This window comes from Staurois parvus, unplaced genomic scaffold, assembly GCF_062004578.1.
Source record: "Staurois parvus isolate SC_StPar_1 unplaced genomic scaffold, SC_StPar_1.0 ptg000389l, whole genome shotgun sequence".
NCBI classification, from domain to species: domain Eukaryota; kingdom Metazoa; phylum Chordata; class Amphibia; order Anura; family Ranidae; genus Staurois; species Staurois parvus.
In genome coordinates this window covers 2320295-2344288 of record NW_028318185.1, presented here as the reverse complement: position 1 = coordinate 2344288, position 23994 = coordinate 2320295, and the positions used below count along the sequence as shown (strand labels likewise).

General features: G+C 39.4%; 1 protein-coding gene across 1 annotated transcript in view; it reads left to right on the top strand.

Annotated features, from left to right (window-relative positions):
- The window catches only part of HHLA1 (HHLA1 neighbor of OC90), an 85474-nt gene that overhangs the window by 25452 nt on the left and 36028 nt on the right, over positions 1 to 23994 (top strand). The window contains exons 7-11 of the mRNA XM_089685934.1: positions 550 to 606; positions 693 to 779; positions 3101 to 3190; positions 14902 to 15648; positions 21265 to 21336. Coding sequence (XP_089542060.1) covers positions 550 to 606; positions 693 to 779; positions 3101 to 3190; positions 14902 to 15648; positions 21265 to 21336 — 1053 coding nt within the window. The remainder of the gene's footprint in view (positions 1 to 549; positions 607 to 692; positions 780 to 3100; positions 3191 to 14901; positions 15649 to 21264; positions 21337 to 23994) is intronic.

Here is a 23994-nt window from a genome sequence, read left to right as displayed (position 1 = left end):
CACAGGGGCGGTCTGACCATTTGGAAACTCGGGCATTGCCCGAGGGCCGGGGTCAGTAGGGGGCCCCATGAGATGCCCCTGGTACCTTTTTCATAGGCTTTTTTGAGTTTGGGCAAGGACATAGGGGCCCCATGATCCCCTATTGCCCAGGGGCCCCATGAGTTGTCGGACAACAGATTTGGAATAAAGTTTCTTTTTGAAGGATTCACTTGGTCAGAGGGAAGACTAGCACCTGTCAAACCCCAAACTGGGGAGGATGACTGGAGTCTGGAGCAGCACTCTACAAAGTGGGCAGGGACACATGTGGCAATAAAATCCTAATAGAGGATCTAACCCTTCCACATTGCTTCCTAATTTCCGGTAAAAAGTTGGGGCTTTACTTTCTCTTTAGTCTCTTGTTGCAACAGTAAAACTTTTTCTTTCTTGCTCAAACTTTCCAATAGATTTATTCTTAACATAAAACTTATGAAATTAACCGAATATTGAATTCTAATGTTTCGGGACAAGGTTGTTTTTCCTGATTAATAAGCAATGTCTTTTTTCTTTCAGTAAGCCAGAGCAATGAATCAGATTGCATCTATTTCTGTGTTATGACAGGCAGAACAGGTAACTGAAATACAATTAGCGAATACAAGAGCCGAGGACAGGGAGATTGTCATGTAACTTACGAAAATGTATTTTTTTTTCATTAGGTAGAAATTTATCCGACTTGTGGTATTTGACAGAAAAGATGCCCGTTGTAAATATTACCTTCCCCCGTTCTAATTCCACCATTCCTGGTAAGTGATCTCGGTTTTATTTATTTATTTTTCGGATAACTAATTAATATGTTTCTATACCGGAGACATTATTTTCTGGAAGAGAGAAAAATAAACATGAAACATTTCAATTTCATAAATAATAACATGATAACTACAGCTGAGCTTGCTTGTTCCCTGCACCTAATTGCTCATTCATCTCAATAAGTTCGTATTCTTTGTATTTCTCAAACCACTTCTATTTGTCAATCATGTAATCAAGCGAGCGCAGCAGAAAACAGCTCATTAAACTGCTGTAGTGAAGTAGAAGCCAATTTATTTTCATCATATTTATTATTAACCCACACAGGCTAGGGTGGTCTTCAGGGTTTTAAAGGGAAACTTAAGTGTATAAGCACATAATTGTAAAACATGCCTTAAAGTTTAACACCAAGCAAAACAAAAGGTAAAAATTAATGCAGCTATATATTTATTAATGTGTAATTAAATGTGCTTTAAAAAAGCAAACAGTGTAAGAATTTGACCTAACAGCAATATTTTGTGCAACAGAGCTTAGGTTGGGAAAAGGAAAAGCAGCACATAGCGCCAACCAGTTGGAACATGCAGACAGAAGGGGAGAGAAGAAGGGGAGGGGACCTGTTAGGCATGTATACGGGACGTTTGGAAAACTCTTCTGAACGATGGAAACTGACTGCTGGAAAATGTAGGTTTAAAAAAGTCTGTTTAGCTGTGTTTGCATACCGCGTTTATGTGTGTTTGAGTTTAGAAGCGTTTTTTAAAGATAACATCGGGAGACCTTCCGAAACGCCCAGAATGCACTGAAAAATAGTAAAAAATTAACTATTCTAGACATTTTGAGAGAAATAGAGAGAGCAGCAGCAGAGAGAGCAGTATGTGTTGAGATGACCTGTCGTTTCTGTTTGTATTCACTATGGATCATATCATGAGCATAATGCGGCACGTTCTACCATTGTTTCCTTCACGCAAAACCTGGAACTGACTGCGCTGGTGTAGGGGGTCCATTTGAATACATGGAAAACGCTTTGCCTGCATTTCTGATGATGAAAAAAGGCTCTGGACAGCATCTGGATATGGAACAGTTAAAAAACGCTTCTAAATGCAAACGCTTATAAACGCGGTTAGCCGCATTTACAAGCATTTTGGCGTTTGAAACGCTGATAAAATCTACTCCTGAACTCAAGTTTGGTGCGTTCAAAAAAACGACTGTAAACGCAACTGCCTGTAAACGACTGTAAATTATTAACTATTTCAGACTGTTTCAGCGAAATTCAGAGAGTAGAAGCAGAGACAGCAGTATGTGTTGAGATAATTAGGTGTGAGTTGCTCATTAACATTTCTTTTGTTTCCAAGGGTGGGAAAGGTGTCTGGTGGAGGGAGTCATTAAGGCCACCTGGCATGGGGTCTTCATAAGGAATTTGAGGTGTGAATGGTCATTAACATATCTTTTGTTTTCAAGGGTGGGAGAGGTCTGAGGTGTGAATTGGTCATTACAATGTGTGCCAAGCTTGGTAGGAACATCCTGTGTTCAGTGTTTTGTCCATCTGAGTACCTTGAAAACGCTTTGCATGCATTTTTCATGATGAAAAAAGGCTCTGGACAGCATTGGGAACTGGAAGAGTTAAAAAAAAAATTTTCAGACGCAAATGCTTATAAATGCGATTTGCCGCGTTTAGACACATTTAGCCGTGTTTACAAGTCTTTTGCATTTTAAATGCTGATAAAATTGACTGCTGAACGCAAGTTTTCTGCATTCAAAAAAACGACTGTAAACTCAAATGCCTGTAAATGACTGTAAACGGCAATGTGTACATGGACACATAGGAAAACATTAGGGTGAGTTCAGGGGCTGCTGAAAAAAACGCAGAAAAGCTCCTGAATGTCAGTTTATCAGCTGCAGTGTACATGAACCCTAAGGCTTGGTTCACACTGCTGGGTCCAAAAACTCATGCAACTTGCTTGCAACTTCCTTGCGACTTGCTTGCATCTTTTATGATTTAGCATTGCAGTCTGTGGCACTCAGGTTGCACCAGAATTGCAGAAACATAGTGCAGGAATAATTTTTTTATGATGCTGTGACTTGAGTTGCGTTGATTAAGGTGGCACCCATTGAAATTAATGTGTTTTGACCTGTCACGTGACTTTATGAAAGCTAAGTGAAAGTGAAACTGCAGCAGGTAAAGATCAGGTCTCCTGTCCTGCCAGATCGGTCTGCAGATAGTGTGCACTCAGGATGCTCACTTGCAAGCCTGTCAGATTAGGGCAAGTGTTCATGCAGCCGCTGCATCCCCATAGTAAATAATAAATTGTTTTTTCTCACACAGATGTAGAGACAGTTCTACCTAACCTTATCACATCTGCTGAAAATGCAGAACTTATTATGAAGGTTCCCACACAACTCTGGACATTAAGAAGTAAGTGTAAATATACTTCTATTGTTTAAATATTCTTAATTTTAAAGAAAAAAAAAATAGATACAAAAAAATTAAAGGGAGGATCCAGTATCATCCATAATATGATGCATGTCAATATTGTATCATGGAATTATATGATGAGCAACTACACCAACATTGCAAGGTGAGCGCCAAAACCAATGTTAGGGGAAGGGATCGTGGAGATGGCGGAGAAGGGATAGCTGAAAGTGAACAATGAGAGTGAAGAAAGTGTAGCCCAGCCTTTCTCAACCAGGGTGCCCACGCACCCTGGGGTGCCTTGAGGTTTCTTCAGGGGTGCCTTGGCAAGATGTCTAAAAATTGCCCAAAACTTGTATACAATCCAGCGGATGGAACAATCCTGCCTTTTAGTTACACAAAGCCACAGGTTTTCATTGTGCACCATTACGACCTTCTAGCTGCTGGCGTCCTGACAACCAATTACATCATCAGTTGATAAGAAGGATGTCAGCTGCCCACACAACATCCTAGTTTTACCCTCCCCTGCCCCTCTCCATCAGTGCTGGGGTCACATTAGCTCAGTGATGGATACAAACTGAGGGAGAAGAGAAACATTGGAATACTAGTCAGTACCAGTGTGCAGAAGTGTATTTGCTTTGGAAGAAAAAATCACCTCTAATGTTGGGTGTCCTACATGTGTGGATGTTGCTGTGTTACACAAAACTATTAAAATAGTTTTTCACATTGTAGAATGGGGTGCCTCCAGACTGTCCATAATTTTAAAGGGTGCCTTGCCAAAAAAAAAGGTTGAGAAACACTGGTGTAGAGATAAAAGAGAGTTAACAGTGTAGGATGAATGAAAGAACCCCTGCGCTTAGATGACCCTAATAGTAATAAAAGCTGCTAACACCTACTATGTACCAATATACCATAAACTAAAAAACTATGAAAATGGTGCAGCGCTGCTAATATTCATTAAGACAATGCATACGAAGCAAATAAAACAACACAAGTGAATCAACCCCCTTAGTGACAGCATAAATAGCATATATCAATCACTGGTGTCAAGGTGCAAATTGACACACACTTAGTAAGTGACTAAGGGGTGATAAACAGTGCAATATGAGCACACAGGTGAGGAACTCTTCACACGTGGATGTGTCATACGTGCCACAGGAATCCCAAAACAATCTGAGTGCCCCCTCACCTCCTTGCAATGACCTCAAGGGCCAACCAGCTTTCAACAGATAGTCAGGCAATCTCCTGTTGATCCCTTCAGTATGACCGGAATGATGGTAACTTTAGCCAGACCTCTTCCACCGCTCCAACGACACCTCTATCTTCCACTCAGAGACATAAACCAAACAGGCTCCATAGTGCAATATATCCAATTTATTAAATAAAAACAAAATACCCACTTACATGTAGGCAAACGATCGCACACAGTAATCGGCTGTCCTCCTGACATGCGGCTTCATGGAGTCCCAATATGGCGCGGATGCCGGAAGTGACGTCACCGCGTCCCGGAATAGACAATGAACGTACCAACGCGTTACGTCACGAATATCACGTGACTTCATCAGGGTGAACGCCCATAGTCTCACTCACCGCTTATATTGGCTGCCTGGGTGTCAATCAGCTTAAGAGACAACCCCCGGCGGCCATATTCTTGGAGTCTCGACCCATGCAGACACTCCCATTCAGTCACAAAGGGACTGATCGCAACTATTAATATATTGTATAGGAAGACAAATATCGGTGGCTTTATTAACAATTAAAACCCACCCAACATCCCCAACCACTAAATGGAATAAATCGGGGCATAATAGACCAATAAATATGTAATTAAAATATAATTAAAATATGTAATAAATTAAAATAAAAATACATATATCTATATATACATAAAAATATATATAAAATATATGTATACGCCTGTAATTCAACTCCATGTAAACACTCCATGTCTTGAGTATACATTCAAAAAACCTACCAAAAATACATATATCATAATATATCATAATAGCCAGATAGATCAAATACAATTATATATAAAAGACAAAATATTAAAATCATTTTCAAAAATCACTTATAAAACAATTCAGGTCGAATTCAATATTCAGACCTTTGGGAGCTTGTGTATGCATTGTGTATATCCACCGCGACTCGGCCTTACTAAGAGACCGCACCTTGTGACTCCCCCTTCAATGGCTCTTGTATTTTTCAATACCCCAAAAAATTAAAGACGAGGGGTCTTTATTATGACACAAAGAAAAATGCTTTGAAACGCTGTGTTTTGGATAACCCTTTTTTATATTCTGAATATGTTCTCCAATTCTTTTCCACATGGGTCTTTTAGTTCTGCCTATGTATTGTAACCCACACTGGCATTGCAACCCATAGAGTACCCCTTCTGTCCTACATGTTATAAAATCACGAATCTCATATCTTGTACCATCCACCTTGGACTCAAAAAATTTCCTTTTTTTATTTTGCCCTTTAATTTCCTTACACGCACGACATGATCTACAGGGAAAAAAACCCTTTTGGTCCAGAAAGGTGACCCGTTTATCTTTAATTGGGGGATCTACAACGTTTTTTACTAACCTGGTCCTTAAGGTCGGTGCCTTTCTATAAATAAAACGCGGTTTCTCAAAAATTATATTACTCAGACTAGGGTCTACCCTTAAGATAGGCCAATGTTTTCTAAAAAATTTTTCGATCATTTTATAATGTGTATTAAAATCCATAATAATTGGGACCTGATCCACACTGTCCCTACTATTGGCCATCTCAGTTTTCTTCCCCTTGTCTTTTAATAACATTTCTCTCTCCATATTTTCAACTACATTCATTTTATTAACAATATGCTCTCTTGTATAACCTTTTGAGATAAATCTTTCCCCTATCATCCCTACTTGTTCCTTATAGTCCTCTAGTTTGGTGCAATTTCTCCTGAGCCGTATAAACTGACCCTTCGGAATATTAAATAGCCAGGAAGGGTAATGACAGCTGTCACTCGGAATGTATCCATTCCTATCTACATTTTTGAAAAAAGTTTTAGTGACCACAGCACCTTGTTGTATACCTATATTCAGATCTAAAAAATTTATATTGGAGTTACTATATTCCCATGTCAACTTGATGTTTTTGTCATTATTATTAAGTTTATTGCAAAAGGCCAGTAGGGAGTTGGCATCCCCCTTCCATATTATGAACACGTTATCAATATAGCGTTTAAATACCAGGAGCTCTTTAGGGGTTTGTTGGTAAATGACCTCTTCCTCCCAGAGGGCCATAAACAAATTGGCCACACTGGGGGCAAACCTCGCTCCCATAGCAACCCCTTTTACTTGTTTATAAAACTTATGTTCATACCAAAAATAATTGTGCGATAAGCAGAAATCTAAACATTCTATCAAAAATTTTCTTTGCTTCCACTTAATGTCACTAAATTCTCGTAGGGCCCATTCTACTGACTTGATAGCTTTTTCATGTCCAATAATCGTGTACAAAGAAGCAACATCTGCACTCGCAAGATATATATCACCATGATCTTTATCCTTAATTTCATGGAGGACCTGAATAAGGTGCTTTGTGTCTCGTAAATATGACCTTGATTTTTTTACAAGGGGTTGGAGAAAGATATCAATGTACTGGCCCAACCTGGCCAAAATTGATTGAATCCCATTCACAATTGGTCTCCCCGGCGGACAGACCGGATCCTTGTGTAATTTCGGAATGGTATAAATTACCGGAATCCTACAAGATTCGGGGATCAAAAACTTAGACTCCTTTTTGTCAAGTATTTTTTTTATCGGTACCTTTCTTAATCAATTTCCCCAGCTCTTTCTTATAAATAAAGGTAGGATCTTTAGAAAGCACTTGGTACGTGGTGGAATCTTTAAGCTGCCCTTCTAGCTCTGTACGATAATACTCCTTAGTCATCACCACTATACCTCCCCCCTTATCCGCCGGTCTAATTACTAGATTATCCCTTTTGGAGAGACTTTTAATTCCTATATTAATACCCATGTTGTACCCAACTTTGGGAATAGTTAATTGTTCTAGATCAGAAACGACCATTTTCTTAAAAGTTTCTATCTGGCTATTATTGGAAACTTGTGGATTAAACAACGATTTGTTTTTTAAATTAGAATGGGCAAACTCATCATTAGGTTTCGCAACACTTGATTGGGTTTTTGGTAGGCCCAAAAAATACTTTTTGATGTTCAACCTCCTAATAAATTTCTGAATGTCTACATATACATCAAATTTTGATACTGGTTTTGGAGGGGCATATTTGAGACCCTTATCTAGGACCTGTAATTCCTCTTTAGTAAGAGGTACCCCACTCAAATTGAAAACCCCCTCTCCTAATTTTCTCTTTTCCTTTTGCTTCTTCCTCCCGGCTCTACACCCTCTCCTTTTGGGGGGCTTCTCCTTCTTTCCATTTCTAAACTCCTCTCCCTCCACCTTCTCTCTAAAAAATCTTGCTCAGAGTACCCGTAATTTAGTGGTTCATATTTATTATATACAGGTACGGGACTCCTTCCTCTGTTAGGCGGGTAAGGGTTCCCTCTTTCCTGATAATACTCCCTAGGTGTTCTGTTCCCTTGTGTCCTATAGTCATCCCTATAGGGAAATTCTGGTCTATTATAATAATCTTCCCTAGGATAATAATTGGGTCCGTTTCTTTGATATTGATTAGGCCTATACGGGTAGGGTTTCCATCCCTTCCCTTTACCACCTCCCTTAGATTTCTTTTGGGGTGGTCCTCTATTTGGTGGTCTCCACCCATTGTTTGGTGTGGGATGTCTAGGTGTATAGTTATTGAAATTCCTATTCATACCCTCATAATTTAACGTAGACTTTTTCGGTGTCTCCATTTTCACTTTAACAGGGGTGGTATTAACCGATGCATTCTCAATGTCATTAACCGAAGATTGACATTTGAACACTTGATCTTTTTTAAAATCATGATAATCACGCTGGTATTTCTTGCCTTTTCTATATTTTATTTCTTGATCCAACTTCTCAAGATCTTTATTTAGCCTTTTTGTAAGTTCTGCCATTTCAGACGAATCTTTAAATGACTCAATAGCATCTCTTATTTCTTTAATTTGCGATTCCAGATTCCTCATTTTCTTTTGTTTTCTTTTAATAGGAATTGTACCAACTCCAGCCCTTTCATATGGAAAAATTCAAACCATTCACTAACAGAATCCTCATCTACAAGACCATCTGCAATGGGTATATCCCATCTAAGTCTCCTCAGGATCAATTTTTCTTTTAAATACCTTTCATAAGTGACCATATCCCACCATATAGCCACTTTCTTTTCCATGAGATGGCCCAATTTCCTATAATGGGAATCTAAATCACTATTTTTTCCAGTAGCTGTATGTTTGAAAATATCCTCCAAATCTAGGGATCTATTTTCAATAAATTGGAAAACTTCCATCTTAGCTGCTGGGGAATACCGGGTACCAACTGTATATGAAAAAATGAATGAAATTGATTAAGAAAGGTACCGATAAAAAAATACTTGACAAAAAGGAGTCTAAGTTTTTGATCCCCGAATCTTGTAGGATTCCGGTAATTTATACCATTCCGAAATTACACAAGGATCCGGTCTGTCCGCCGGGGAGACCAATTGTGAATGGGATTCAATCAATTTTGGCCAGGTTGGGCCAGTACATTGATATCTTTCTCCAACCCCTTGTAAAAAAATCAAGGTCATATTTACGAGACACAAAGCACCTTATTCAGGTCCTCCATGAAATTAAGGATAAAGATCATGGTGATATATATCTTGCGAGTGCAGATGTTGCTTCTTTGTACACGATTATTGGACATAAAGAAGCTATCAAGTCAGTAGAATGGGCCCTACGAGAATTTAGTGACATTAAGTGGAAGCAAAGAAAATGTTTGATAGAATGTTTAGATTTCTGCTTATCGCACAATTATTTTTGGTATGAACATAAGTTTTATAAACAAGTAAAAGGGGTTGCTATGGGAGCGAGGTTTGCCCCCAGTGTGGCCAATTTGTTTATGGCCCTCTGGGAGGAAGAGGTCATTTACCAACAAACCCCTAAAGAGCTCCTGGTATTTAAACGCTATATTGATGACATGTTCATAATATGGAAGGCAGATGCCAACTCCCTACTGGCCTTTTGCAATAAACTTAATAATAACGACAAACACATCAAGTTGACATGGGAATATAGTAACTCCAATATAAATTTTTTAGATCTGAATATAGGTATACAACAAGGTGCTGTGGTCACTAAAACTTTTTTCAAAAATGTAGATAGGAATGGATACATTCCGAGTGACAGCTGTCATTACCCTTCCTGGCTATTTAATATTCCGAAGGGTCAGTTTATACGGCTCAGGAGAAATTGCACCAAAATAGAGGACTATAAGGAACAAGTAGGGATGATAGGGGAAAGATTTATCTCAAAAGGTTATACAAGAGAGCATATTGTTAATAAAATGAATGTAGTTGAAAATATGGAGAGAGAAATGTTATTAAAAGACAAGGGGAAGAAAACTGAGATGGCCAATAGTAGGGACAGTGTGGATCAGGTCCCAATTATTATGGATTTTAATACACATTATAAAATGATCGAAAAATTTTTTAGAAAACATTGGCCTATCTTAAGGGTAGACCCTAGTCTGAGTAATATAATTTTTGAGAAACCGCGTTTTATTTATAGAAAGGCACCGACCTTAAGGACCAGGTTAGTAAAAAACGTTGTAGATCCCCCAATTAAAGATAAACGGGTCACCTTTCTGGACCAAAAGGGTTTTTTTCCCTGTAGATCATGTCGTGCGTGTAAGGAAACTAAAGGGCAAAATAAAAAAAGGAAATTTTTTGAGTCCAAGGTGGATGGTACAAGATATGAGATTCGTGATTTTATAACATGTAGGACAGAAGGGGTACTCTATGGGTTGCAATGCCAGTGTGGGTTACAATACATAGGCAGAACTAAAAGACCCATGTGGAAAAGAATTGGAGAACATATTCAGAATATAAAAAAGGGTTATCCAAAACACAGCGTTTCAAAGCATTTTTCTTTGTGTCATAATAAAGACCCCTCGTCTTTAATTTTTTGGGGTATTGAAAAATACAAGAGCCATTGAAGGGGTAGTCACAAGGTGCGGTCTCTTAGTAAGGTCGAGTCGCGGTGGATATACACAATGCATACACAAGCTCCCAAAGGCCTGAATATTGAATTCGACCTGAATTGTTTTATAAGTGATTTTTGAAAATTATTTTTATATTTTGTCTTTTATATATAATTGTATTTGATCTATCTGGCTATTATGATATATTATGATATATGTATTTTTGGTAGGTTTTTTGAATGTATACTCAAGACATGGAGTGTTTACATGGAGTTGAATTACAGGCGTATACATATATTTTATATATATTTTTATGTATATATAGATATATGTATTTTTATTTTAATTTATTACATATTTTAATTATATTTTAATTACATATTTATTGGTCTATTATGCCCCGATTTATTCCATTTAGTGGTTGGGGATGTTGGGTGGGTTTTAATTGTTAATAAAGCCACCGATATTTGTCTTCCTATACAATATATTAATAGTTGCGATCAGTCCCTTTGTGACTGAATGGGAGTGTCTGCATGGGTCGAGACTCCAAGAATATGGCCGCCGGGGGTTGTCTCTTAAGCTGATTGACACCCAGGCAGCCAATATAAGCGGTGAGTGAGACTATGGGCGTTCACCCTGATGAAGTCACGTGATATTCGTGACGTAACACGTTGGTACGTTCATTGTCTATTCCGGGACGCGGTGACGTCACTTCCGGCGTCCGCGCCATATTGGGACTCCATGAAGCCGCATGTCAGGAGGACAGCCGATTACTGTGTGCGATCGTTTGCCTACATGTAAGTGGGTATTTTGTTTTTATTTAATAAATTGGATATATTGCACTATGGAACCTGTTTGGTTTATGTCTCTGAGTGGAAGATAGAGGTGTCGTTGGAGCGGTGGAAGAGGTCTGGCTAAAGTTACCATCATTCCGGTCATACTGAAGGGATCAACAGGAGATTGCCTGACTATCTGTTGAAAGCTGGTTGGCCCTTGAGGTCATTGCAAGGAGGTGAGGGGGCACTCAGATTGTTTTGGGATTCCTGTGGCACGTATGACACATCCACGTGTGAAGAGTTCCTCACCTGTGTGCTCATATTGGACTGTTTATCACCCCTTAGTCACTTACTAAGTGTGTGTCAATTTGCACCTTGACACCAGTGATTGATATATGCTATTTATGCTGTCACTAAGGGGGTTGATTCACTTGTGTTGTTTTATTTGCTTCGTATGCATTGTCTTAATGAATATTAGCAGCGCTGCACCATTTTCATAGTTTTTTAACAGTGTAGGATGGATGAAAGAGAAAGGAAACCATTTTGAATAAATGCATTCCTAAGAGAACTTAAGTAGATAGATAGATAGATAGATAGATAGATAGATATGAGAATAGATAAATAGATAGATATGAGAATAGATAAATAGATAGATATGAGAATAGATAGATATATAGATATGAGAATAGATAGATAGATAGATAGATAGATAGATAGATAGATAGATAGATAGATATGAGGATAGATATGAGGATAGATATGAGGATAGATAGATAGATAGATAGATAGATAGATAGATAGATAGATAGATAGATAGATAGATAGATAGATAGATAGATAGATAGATAGATAGATATGAGGATAGATAGATAGATAGATAGATAGATAGATAGATAGATAGATAGATAGATAGATAGATATGAGGATAGATAGATAGATAGATAGATAGATAGATAGATAGATAGATAGATAGATAGATAGATAGATGGATAGATAGATAGATATGAGGATAGATAGATAGATAGATAGATGGATGGATAGATAGATAGATAGATAGATAGATAGATAGATAGATAGATAGATAGATAGATAGATAGATAGATAGATATGAGGATAGATAGATAGATATGAGGATAGATAGATAGATAGATATGAGGATAGATAGATAGATAGATATGAGGATAGATAGATAGATATGAGGATGGATAGATATGAGGATGGATAGATAGATAGATAGATAGATAGATATGAGGATAGATATGAGGATAGATATGAGGATAGATATGAGGACAGATATGAGGATAGATAGATAGATAGATAGATAGATAGATAGATAGATAGATAGATAGATAGATATGAGGATAGATAGATAGATATGAGGATAGATAGATAGATATGAGGATGGATAGATATGAGGATGGATAGATAGATAGATAGATAGATAGATAGATAGATAGATAGATAGATAGATATGAGGATAGATATGAGGATAGATATGAGGACAGATATGAGGATAGATAGATAGATAGATAGATAGATAGATAGATAGATAGATAGATAGATAGATAGATAGATATGTAGATAGATACTTTAGATTCCAGGGGATTATCTTAATAAAGGTCTGTAATCAGGGCATGACAAAGTTGCACCCAAGAGGACCAGGGTGTTCATGAACATGCTTTCTTGATTCTGAAGGCTGAAACAATTGAGTACTGACGTGATACTTTTTTTATTTGCACCAACATACAATTTTGAGGACAAGCTTTCGGGGTATGTCCCCTTCTTCAAGGTCCAGGCAGTACTTGATTCTAGAGGAACATTCCTGTTGTGCAACCAATATATTTTCCCAGGAGAAGCAAGAGCAAAAAGTCAGCTTCATAAAATATTCAGCAAAAAATAGAAAGGTTTCATTTAGTGTGCTCACTTGCTATACATATCTGCCTGAAAGAGATCAGAGCATGAACAAGATTATAACAATCCGAGATCTGAAAAAATATTGAAATTGTGTCTGGCTCCAGAAATCTAACTTAGCTTGGGGAAAAAAAGGTACAAAAAGGCTCCTGAAAAAAATTCAGAGATGCTCAGCCTTTAAAAATTTAAGGTGCATGGTCCAGACTGTGCTTATCAAACACATCTATTTTTTTAGCCCAGAAAAGTGAGTTCCTGTAGAGAGCACCAGTTTGTACAGTATGGGATATAGGAGATTGACAAGGAAGGGGGGGGGGGAATATTGGGAGATAAATGTTTTATTGTGAAACAGCAGGGTATTTGTATATGGGGTTACTGATGTGGCCATTCCTTTGGAGTGAGTTATGGTAGGTCAACCAGAGCATTGCATTGAGATTTATTCAATCTGGACCCATTCTGAGCTAATGATGGCAAGACCAATCTATGATTCTCTAAAGGATGGAAAATGCGTATTTCTGTAGGTTCTGCACACCTTTCTCCCATAGTCGTAAGGGGACAAAGGAAATGGTAATTTAAATTAAATCTGAAGCCAAAAGTTTTTTTTATTTTATTTTGGATTTCTGTGGAAGGATTACCATCAGGTTTTTATTTCTGTCTGTGTCACTCCATACCCTTTCTATTTGTCCTAGACACAATAATCACCAAATAGGCAAAGTGAATCTTCCCCACAGTAAAGAAAAAAAAAGTAACGGTAAATCTAAACTTTTATAGCTTTCACCATAGGTGAGGGGAAATTTGCCAATGGAGATTTGTGAATGCTAAGAGGGAATTTTCCTCTACTACTCTATTAAAAGGATGCCTCCTTAACATGACACAGATGGGACAAAACTTTTAAAGGGGTTTAAACAGTTACTCTAAACCCCCTAGTCTTATCTAAAACTTAAGAAAACAGTTTTGACACTAGATTAAATAGAAGTCTTGTGGGCATCTCTGTCAAAATACATTTAACAAAAATAAATGTCTGTTAATGAACTCTTAAACAATATTCCATCACAGTGGTCAGCCAAAACACATCCCCATTCAATGGTGGTCAGTAGGAGAAGGACCAACTTATACTGGTGGTCAGTATAAGTATAGGAGTAGGACCTTCTTATATTAGTGGTCTGTGGGAGAAGGCCACCTTATACTGGTGGTCAGTAGGAGAAGGACCTTCTTACATTGGTAGTCAGTAGGAAAAGGGCCTCCTTATACTTGTGGCCAGTTGGAGAAGGACCTTCTAATATTAATGGCAAGAAGAAGGGCCTCTTGATTGGTAATCAGTAGGAGAAGGACCCCCTTACGCTGGCGGTTAATGAAAATAACAACTTAAAATGTCATTGTTATCTGAGCTTAACTGAGAGATGAAAGGACAGGCTCCCACAATGCTGGCTCTGTTGAGTATCATTGGTACTGCACATAGGGGAGGGGAGATGGGGGGGGCAGATTTGTGCTAGGAGGTGGCACTGCGTAAAGGATTTGTGCTGGGAGGGGTGATTTTTGAGGGGTGAGGTATTGGGGGGGAAATTGAGTTGGCAATGAGATTTGGGGGCAAATATTTGTGCAGGAAGGCAAGATTATACTGGCAAGAGGGGGCATTTTTTTCATTTTTGTTTGCGGAGAATGTCTCCTTGAAGAGGGAATTTATGTTTTGGGAGGGGGTGGTTGTGCAGGAGATTTTTTGATGAGACATAATGCTCACACATTGTGTGGGGGGAGGGTCAGTTTGTTAGCTTTGCCCTGGGAACTAGATGACCTGCCCTAGCACTGGCAACCACATTTAAGGACTGGTAAGCTGCAATATATTACATTTTGTTTTGGGATTTAAGGTATGCACACCTTTTATGCTTTTTTAAAATATTGTGTATTTCCATTTAGCTACTCCAAGTGTTCCTGTAGAAGCCACTGGTAACCAAGTTATCACAATAAAACTCAAAGAAAATAATGAATCGATCCAGAAATTGTTTCCTACAACAATCCCAATGGATATTCCTGCTATCTCAAAGACAAGACAAGATGCCACTCAAGAATATAATTTGGAGGGTCAAAATCAGATTTCCACCAAGCTTCCTCAATTAGTGCATGGATTGCCTTTAAAAGAACACAAAATTGCTCCTACTAAACTACCTTTGATGGTGGAAACCATTGAACAAAAAGTCCACCCGCATTCTGACAAAATATCCTTACTACCACAAAATGGTTTAAGAGAACACAGTATATCATTTTTAACCCATAAAACTCAAGAGGTATCGTCACATAAATTACCAGACTGGACAACAATTGCTGCTCTTGAGATGTTACAAAGACCACATTCTGTAATGCCCCTTTGGACAGAAAAAACTCAACAAAAAATTGCTGTCTCTGTTACTGAAAAAATTATAATGGAAAAAGGTCCTTCACCATGGCTCACAACTCTGAATAGATCTCCTGAAACTGTGGTTGCCATGCGTACCCCATTAAAAATAACTCCACCTAAACATGAAATTCCTGTCATTGTAACTCCCCTAAGAGTGGACAGTGAGCTGTTTGAGAAACAAAATGAAGCTACAACAAAAAGGATTTTGTGGTCACAATTAACAAATGGGAAGAAGCAAAATGTTCCTTCAGTGCCTATCACCTTTGTGGGTAAGCAGTATTTAATTTTATTAACATGAATATACAGTAAAGCCAAAATATTTCACTCTTTCCTGGTGGCCATATTTCCTCCAGCAAGTGAGGGAAAATCTAAAGTTTAGTGTTGTCACTAGAATAGGAATAGAGGGAAAAAATCTACAGATGGGGGCATTTATTATTATTATTATTTATTATTATACTATATTGGTGATAGTTGGGTTTTACTGCTATCTGGGCCTCCATAAGGGCTTGTGTTGACAGGCTTTAAGCGCACACGATTGGCATCAGTTTGACAACAGTTTGAGGCACTTCTAAGATTATTCATAATTCATTGAGGTGTGCATTCCACCTGCAGGTGATCTCCTTACAACCTCAAAAACCTGCTTGAAGCAAACAAAAGCCTGTCAAAAGAAGCCCTTAGAGGGATTTCCATTTGCTTCCTGTCCTTCTAACAATGGTTTTACCTGACGGAAAGTAAGGGAAAATTTGCAGTATGGACAGAGACAATAATTAAAAACTTGGGAAGCCAGGAAGATTGGCGCTGGAACCCTAGGATTATCCTATCAATATGGGAATTTAAGGTGGTATTTGGATAGAGTATTTGGATTTTCGGCTGGTAACTTTTCCACAGCAAAGGATTTCCACAGTTCCCTTGACTTGTGCCTGAATGGATCTGTGATTAACATTCACCTCCAGAAACTAATTGTCCAGGTATTTATTTACTCCAATATGAATTAGGATAAATGCTTAAGCCAGCACATTTTGAGGGCCTAAGAAATTCTCTCATCAGAGCTTAAAGATTGAAAATGACCTATACTGGACAAAACAGCAGATGTAAATTAAACAATACATTCACTGGCCACTTTATTAGGTACACCTGTTCAATTGCTTGGTAACACAAACTGCTAATCAGCCAATCACATGTCAGCAACTCAATGCATTTAGGCATGTAGTCGTGGTGAATACGACTTACTGAAGTTTAAACCTATCATCAGAATGAGGAAGAAAGGGGATTTACTAAGTGACTTTGAACATGGCATGGTTGTTGATGCCAGATAGGCTGGTCTGAGTATTTTAAAAATTCTGATCTACTGGGAGTTTCATGCACAACCATCTCTATGGTTTACAAAGAATGGTCCGAAAAAGAGAAAATATCCAGTGAGCGGCAGTTGTGTGGAGGAAAATGCCTTGTTGATGTCAGAGATCAGAGGAGAAATGGCAGACTGGTTGCTGACCCTGACCCATTAAGATTGTAGGGTCAGAATTTGGAGTAAACAACATGAAAGCATGAATCCATCCTGCCTTGTATCAATGGCTCAGGCTGGTGGTGGTGTAATGGTGTGGGGGAGATTTTCTTGGCACTAGCAAGGTGTACCTAATAAAGCCTTTCAGCAGCTAGCTGGCAAAGAGGACCTTAAATAATGTTCACTCATCCAGTCAAAAATTTTCTTAATTTACATCTGCAGTTTTGTCCAGTATAGGTTATCTCCATCTTTAGACCCTGATGACATGAACATATTTTAGCTCCCTAAAAGTTGCTGGGAATGAAACCAGGAGCCAAGATAATGTAATCCCAGCATGCATTCGCAGGAGATACATCATCAGTGCCTGCCAAATGAGCAAAGAAAAAACACTGTGGACTCACAAGATGAACAGAAGGACATGGCACCTGTGGGGGCATGGTGGATGTAGGGAGTTTGAACCTCCCAGCACTGAAGAAGAGTACTCCCAAACATAAGTGTGCCATAGAAATGCAATGTCAAATGCTGGTCATCCCCACCATGCCTTACCTCTGCTATAAGGTGCTTTTTGGTGGTTTTTAGGGTGCAATTGGCTGTAAATGTCTCCTGGGGGTTGGGGAGCTTCTTTCAACTACTCATTAGCTGGGAATCTCAATGTGTTGAACTTTTCCTGTCTACACACTGCTTATATTGATGTTATAGTACTACAAGTAGATCCAAATGTATACAATCTTCTCTGTGGTGACAATTATACACTGCTCAAAAAAATTAAAGGAACACTTTTCAATGGGGAAAAACATCATGCTGGAGATCTATACTGACATGGGCGGGGTAATGAGTTAGGAATGTAAGGATGCCCCATCATTTGATGGAAATGAAAATTATCAACCTACAGAGGACTGAATTAAAAGACACCCCGAAAATCAAGTGAAAAAATTATGCAGCAGGCGAGTCCATTTTGCTGAAATTTCATTGCAGCAACTTAAAATGGTCCTCAGTAGTTTGTATTTCCCCCACGTGCTTGTATACATGCCTGACTGCATCAGGGCAGGCTCCTAATGAGAGAACAGATGGTGTCCGGGGGTATTTCCTCCCAGATCTGGACCAGGGTATCACTGAGCTCCTGGACAGTCTGAGGTGCAACCTGGCGGCGTCAGATGGACTGAAACATGACATCCCAGAGGTGTTTTATTGGATTTAGGTCAGGCGAGTGTAGGAGCCATTCAATGGTATCAATTCCTTCATCTGCCAGGAACTGACTGCATACTCTCGCCACATGAGACCAGGCATTGTCATGCACTAGGATGAACCCAGGACTCACTGCACCAGCGTAGGTTCTGACAGTGGGTCCAAGAATTTCATCTCAATACCTAATGGCAGTCAGTGTGCCATTGTCTAGCTGTAGAGGTCTGTGCGTCGCTCCATGGATATGCCTCCCCAGACCATCACTGACCCACCACTAAAACAGTCATGCTGAACGATGTTACAGGCAGCATAATGTTCTCCATGGCTTCTCCAGACTGACCTCTAAATGCAAAACTAGTGAAAAACAGTCAGAAAAGATGAGTAGGGAAAAAAATGTCGGTGGCCCACCTGTAAAACCATTCACGTTTTGGGGGTTATCTCATTGTTGCCCATCTAGTGCACCTGTTGTTAATTTAATTGACACCAAAGCAGCTGAAACTGATTAAAACCCCCTCTGCTACTTAACTGACCAGATCAATATCCCAGGAGTTTCATTGACTTGATGCTATACACTGAATAAAAAGTGTTCCTTTAATTTTTTGAGCAGTGTATATGTGGTTCCCAAAAATGGTGGTTTTCAGCAATATGTGATGACTTCAACAAAAATTAAATTCTGCTATCTAATCCACCTGTAAAGTTTGAAACTAATTCAATAGAAGCTTCAACGTTGAAATGGATCATCTATTCATTGACCTGACTTGCATCGATAGGCGACACAGTTTACTACTATAAAGTACCACTCATTATAAGCTGGAAGGTTTCCAGTTAACCATAATGGTTTCAGGATTTCCTTGCACTTATTATTTAGTCATTTTACTTTTCACTTTTCATTATGTAAGCTATACTCTCAATACATAACACACACACATACATTATATTGCCAAAAGTATTGGGACACCCCTTCGATTCAGGATTCAGGTGTTCCAATCACCTCCATGGCCACAGATGTGTAAAATCAAGTACCTAGTCATGCAGACTGTTTCTACAAAAATTTGTGAAAGATTGGATTGCCACCTGTGCAATAAGTCCATCCGTGACATTTCCTGGCTGCTAAATATTCCACGGTCAACTGTTAGTGGTATTATGACAAAGTGGAAGCAACTGGGAACAACAGCAACTCAGCCATGAAGTGGTAGGCCACATAAAATGACAGAGCGGGGTCAGCGCATGCTGAAGCACACAGTGCACAGACGTTGCCAACTGTCTGTAGAGTCAATAGCTAAAGACCTCCAAACTTCATGTAGCCTTCAGATTAGCACAACAACAGTGCGTGGAGAGATTCATGGAATGTGTTTCCATGGCCAAGCAGCTGCATCCAAGCCTTACATCATCAAGTGCCATGTAAAGCGTCGGATGCAGTGGTGTAAAGCACGCCACCACTGAACTCTAGAGCAGTAGAGACGTGTTCTCTACAGTGACGAATCACGCTTCTCTGTCTGGCAATCCGATGGACATGTCTGGGTTTGGCGGTTGCCAGGAGAATGGTACTTGCCTGACTGCATTGTGCCAAGTGTAACCTTTGGTGGAGGGGGGATTATGGTGCGGGGTTGTTTTCCAGGGTTGGGCTTGACCCTTAGTTCCAGTGAGATGAACTCTTAAGGCATCAAAATGCCAAGACATTTTGGATAATTTCCTGCTCCCAACTTTGTGGGAACAGTTTGGGGATGGCCCCTTCCTGTTCCAAGATGACTGTGCACTAGTGCACCAAGCAAGGTCCATAAAGACATGGATGAGTGAGTTTGGGGTGGAGGAAATTGACTGGCCTGCACAGAGTCCAGGCCTCAACCCGATAGGACACATTTTGGGATGATTTTGAGCAGAGATTGCGAGCCAGGCCTTCTCATCCGACATCAGTACCTGACCTCACAAATGTGCTTCTGGAAGAATGGTCAAACCTTCCCATAGACACCCTCCTAAACCTTGTGGACGGCCTTCCCAGAAGAGTTGAAGCTGTTATAGCTGCAAAGGGCGGGGCCAACTCAATATTGAATCCTGCGGACTAAGACTGGGATACCATTAATGTTCATGTGTGTGTAAAGGCAGATGTCCTGATACTTTTGTCAATATAGTGCATATATATATATATACACAGTATCTCAGAGAAGTGAGTCCACCCCTCACATTTTTGTAAATATTTGATTCTCTCTTTTCATGTGACAACACTGAAGAAATGACACTTTGCTACAATGTGACGTAGTGAGTGTACAGCTTGTATAACATGTAAATTTGTTGTCCAATCAAAATAAAGCAACACATATCCATTAATGTCTAAATCGCTGGCAACCAAAGCGAGTACACCTCTAAGTGAATTTTTTTTCTATTAAAAGAAAAAATATGTTTTGAGTTTATATTGACAACATTTCTGTTGCTGCCCATTTAAAGTAGATTGATATACTAAGTTGGTGATTCCTAGTTTCTCTACTATTATTATTATTATTACACAGTATTTATAAAGCGGCAGCAGTTCGCTCAGCGCTGTACATTACAAAGGGGGACAATACATGCGACGGTACGAAAACAATACAATGTGATACACGAGGGGTTCGAGGGCCCTGCTCTTTCGAGCTTACAATCTAGGAATGGGCTTGAAATTTGGGCTTGAAATTTGCAGTTTGTGGTTTAGAAGGCTGCCTAACTGTTTGGGTTTTAAATTTGTGAGTATAGCAGTTTGCAGAAGGTTAATTCAGAAGCCATTTATACCATGGTGAAATATGAGGCTAATTTTGACAAACTTTCAGCAAACGTAAAGTTGGTTAGATTGCAGCCAAATCACTTTTAGCAAAATCACTGCCTACATCAATAATGGTTAATTTTTTGGATGTTGTATTGAATTGTAGCACTTTTTTCATCATTCTTTCTTGGTTTGTTTTACCAACTCAAAAAGCATTTGTACTAGATTTAGATTTTTTGGAGAGTTTTGGACTCTCTCCCTAATTCAGGCATATTAATGATATGTATAATGTTGATGACAATAGCAGTTTACTTTTCTGTTGGCCTAAAGTGAAAACAATGTGCATTCATTTTATTAAGCTAATGGCTAGACCAAAAATGTGGAAAACCAAAAACTGTTTTATAAGGCAGCTAAAGAAGTCTTCCAATACGAACGGCTCAGAATTTTCAAGCTTTAATTATTTTTCTATAGATCCTCTCCTACCTCAATTGAGACCATCAACAGAAGGACAGAAAATGTCTGTACATGCGTACACACAGTCAAGTGAGTACTTTTTATTCAACAATAAATCTTTCATTGATTATGAAGCATTAGTAAGTCTATTGATATACACATACAATCTGCTTAGACTAGCTTTCGCATTCTTTCTAAACTGAAGAACAATTGACATGCATTTCAAGATTCAAGGAACCCCTACCTATAATGATTATATCTAGACTTCATAGTACCTTGGTGTGAACAGTAAGTTGTAGATTAGGGATGAGCTGAACATACCTGAGTTGGGTTTGAGGCAGGTATGCAAACTTTACTGAAGTTTATGTGCTGAATCTGAACCCCAATGAAGTCAAGGGGAGCAGCATGTTAAAAATCAGTAATGCCTATTTTCTAGGCTAATAGGCAAGGTATTGTCAAGCAAATGGTACTGGGGGCTGGGCACTGACCTGGAGAAAATGTAAATTTTGGCAGGAAGCAGTGATTTTAATAGAAAATAATTAAAAATGCAAAATTCTATGCCTGGGGGGGATGCCTTCAACCTGCCTGTGAAGTGGCGTACAATGTATACAATCTACTGCAGAAATACTGACATTTCCAAAAAGGCAGTTTAAATTGGCAGTAAATAATGACTCTCAGTTGCTTCAATGTCTTTAAAAAACAGCTAGGGCTTCTCTTCATCTATACCAGACTCTTATCTTTGATGGGGGGGGGGGTGTCAATACAAAAAGAAGTGTGTGGTTCCACCCAAAAATACAAAGCAGATATTTATCATTCATTCATTGAGTGTGCAGCCTAGCAGGCAGAAAAGAGGTGAGTAGAGTGGCCCCCCTCCAAACCATACCAGGCCACAAGCCCTCCGCATGCTGGGGTAGGTCTTTTCCCCACAACCCTGGCCCAGTGGTTGTGTGGGTCTGAGGGTGGGAGGCCCCGAAGTACCACCCCCCAGCTGAATGAGTAATGGGTACACAGTGCTATAGTGCCTGGCTGTTATGTTGGGGCAGGTGAAAACTGAACACAGCAAACAGGTGCCTGCAGTTGACAGACAGGCAGAGTGGTTCAATGACAGTCAAGGTACAAGGCAAGCAAGGTTTGGAATAGTCAGGGTCAAATCTGTAGTCAAAAGGCAGGCAGAGTTCAGAGAGTAGTCGATATCCGATCCCAAATCGGCAACGAAGGAATCCAAGCTAGCAGGTACAGGGACAGGGCAGACAAACACGGAGCTTGGAGCACGTGTTACTAACGAAACATTACTAGCATGAGGTCGCAGGCTTGGATGGTTCAAACCAGGTTAGGTTTCCACACAGAGGCTGGCCACATCAATCAACTTACAAGTGGACAGACAGACAGGGAGAATGTATCACAACCAAAACCAGGATGCTGGAATGAGACCAGCAGCTGTGATGGAGCAGGAGTGCTACACGCTCCTGACACTCACCAGGAGAAAAAAACCACCAATTGACTGGCAAGTCTGATCCCATCACTACACTCACCGCGAATGACAGCTACGGTCCAGGTAAATCTAAACAAAGGGTCTGGGTATACCCAGTGGTGTCATTGCCCATGTGGCCATTTTTGGGCAATGATGTCAATCACTGTCTTGCCCCTTTGTTTACATGGCTGGGGATTCCAAGACACCAAATTTATGGGGCCTGATGGTTTGTTGGTTTGGTCCAGTTGCTAAGGACGTGGCAGGTGAAGGAAGTTGTCACATATATTTTCTGTATCTGCCACCCCTCTCTGCCAATCCCTCCACTGGCTCCCAGTTGCCCAACGGATAAAATTTAAAACACTAACAATGACATATAAAGCCATCCACAACACTGCCCCAAATTACATCATCGATCTCTAAATATCACCCAAACCGTACTCTCCGCTCCTCGCAAGACCTCCTACTCTCTAGCTCCCTTATCTCCTCCTCCCATGCTCGTCTCCAGGACTTCTCCAGGGCATCCCCCATCCTCTGGAACTCCTTACCCCAATCTATCAGACTGTCGCCTACTCTACTTACTTTTAGGCGATCACTGAAAACCTATCTCTTCAGGGATGTCTATCCCACCCTCTGCTAATACTGGAATCTTCTACTCTTCCAACCAGTCCATCCCCCACAGTTATTACCTATTGTACCATTAACCCCTCCCTCCTAGATTGTAAGCTCCAAGGATCAGGCCCTCAAATCCCTCTTGTATTGAACTGTATTGTTACTGTATTGTCTCCCACTATAATGTAAAGCGCTGAGCAAACCGTTGGCGCTATATAAATCCTGTACAATAATAATAATTATAATAATAACATATAGTGGTGGTAGAAAAACTGTTACTATACAGTTGTGCTAAAAGTTTGCATACCTTTGGCAGAAATCATGAAATTTTGGCATTGATATTGATAATACTACTGATCATGCCAAAACACTGTCTTTTATTTAAGGATAATGATCATATGAAGCCATTTATTATCACATAATTGTTTGGCTCTTTTTGAAATCATAATGCTAACAGGAATCACCCAAATGGCCCCAATCAAAAGTTTACATACCCTGTAATGGCCTTGGTACAGACACACAAAAGGACACACACAGGTTAAAATGGCAATTAAAGGTTAATTTCCCATATCTGTGGCTTTTTAAATTGTCTGTGTATAAATAGTCAAGAGTCATAGAGTTTGTTAGCTCTCATGTGGATGCACTGAACAGGCTAGATAATGAGCCAT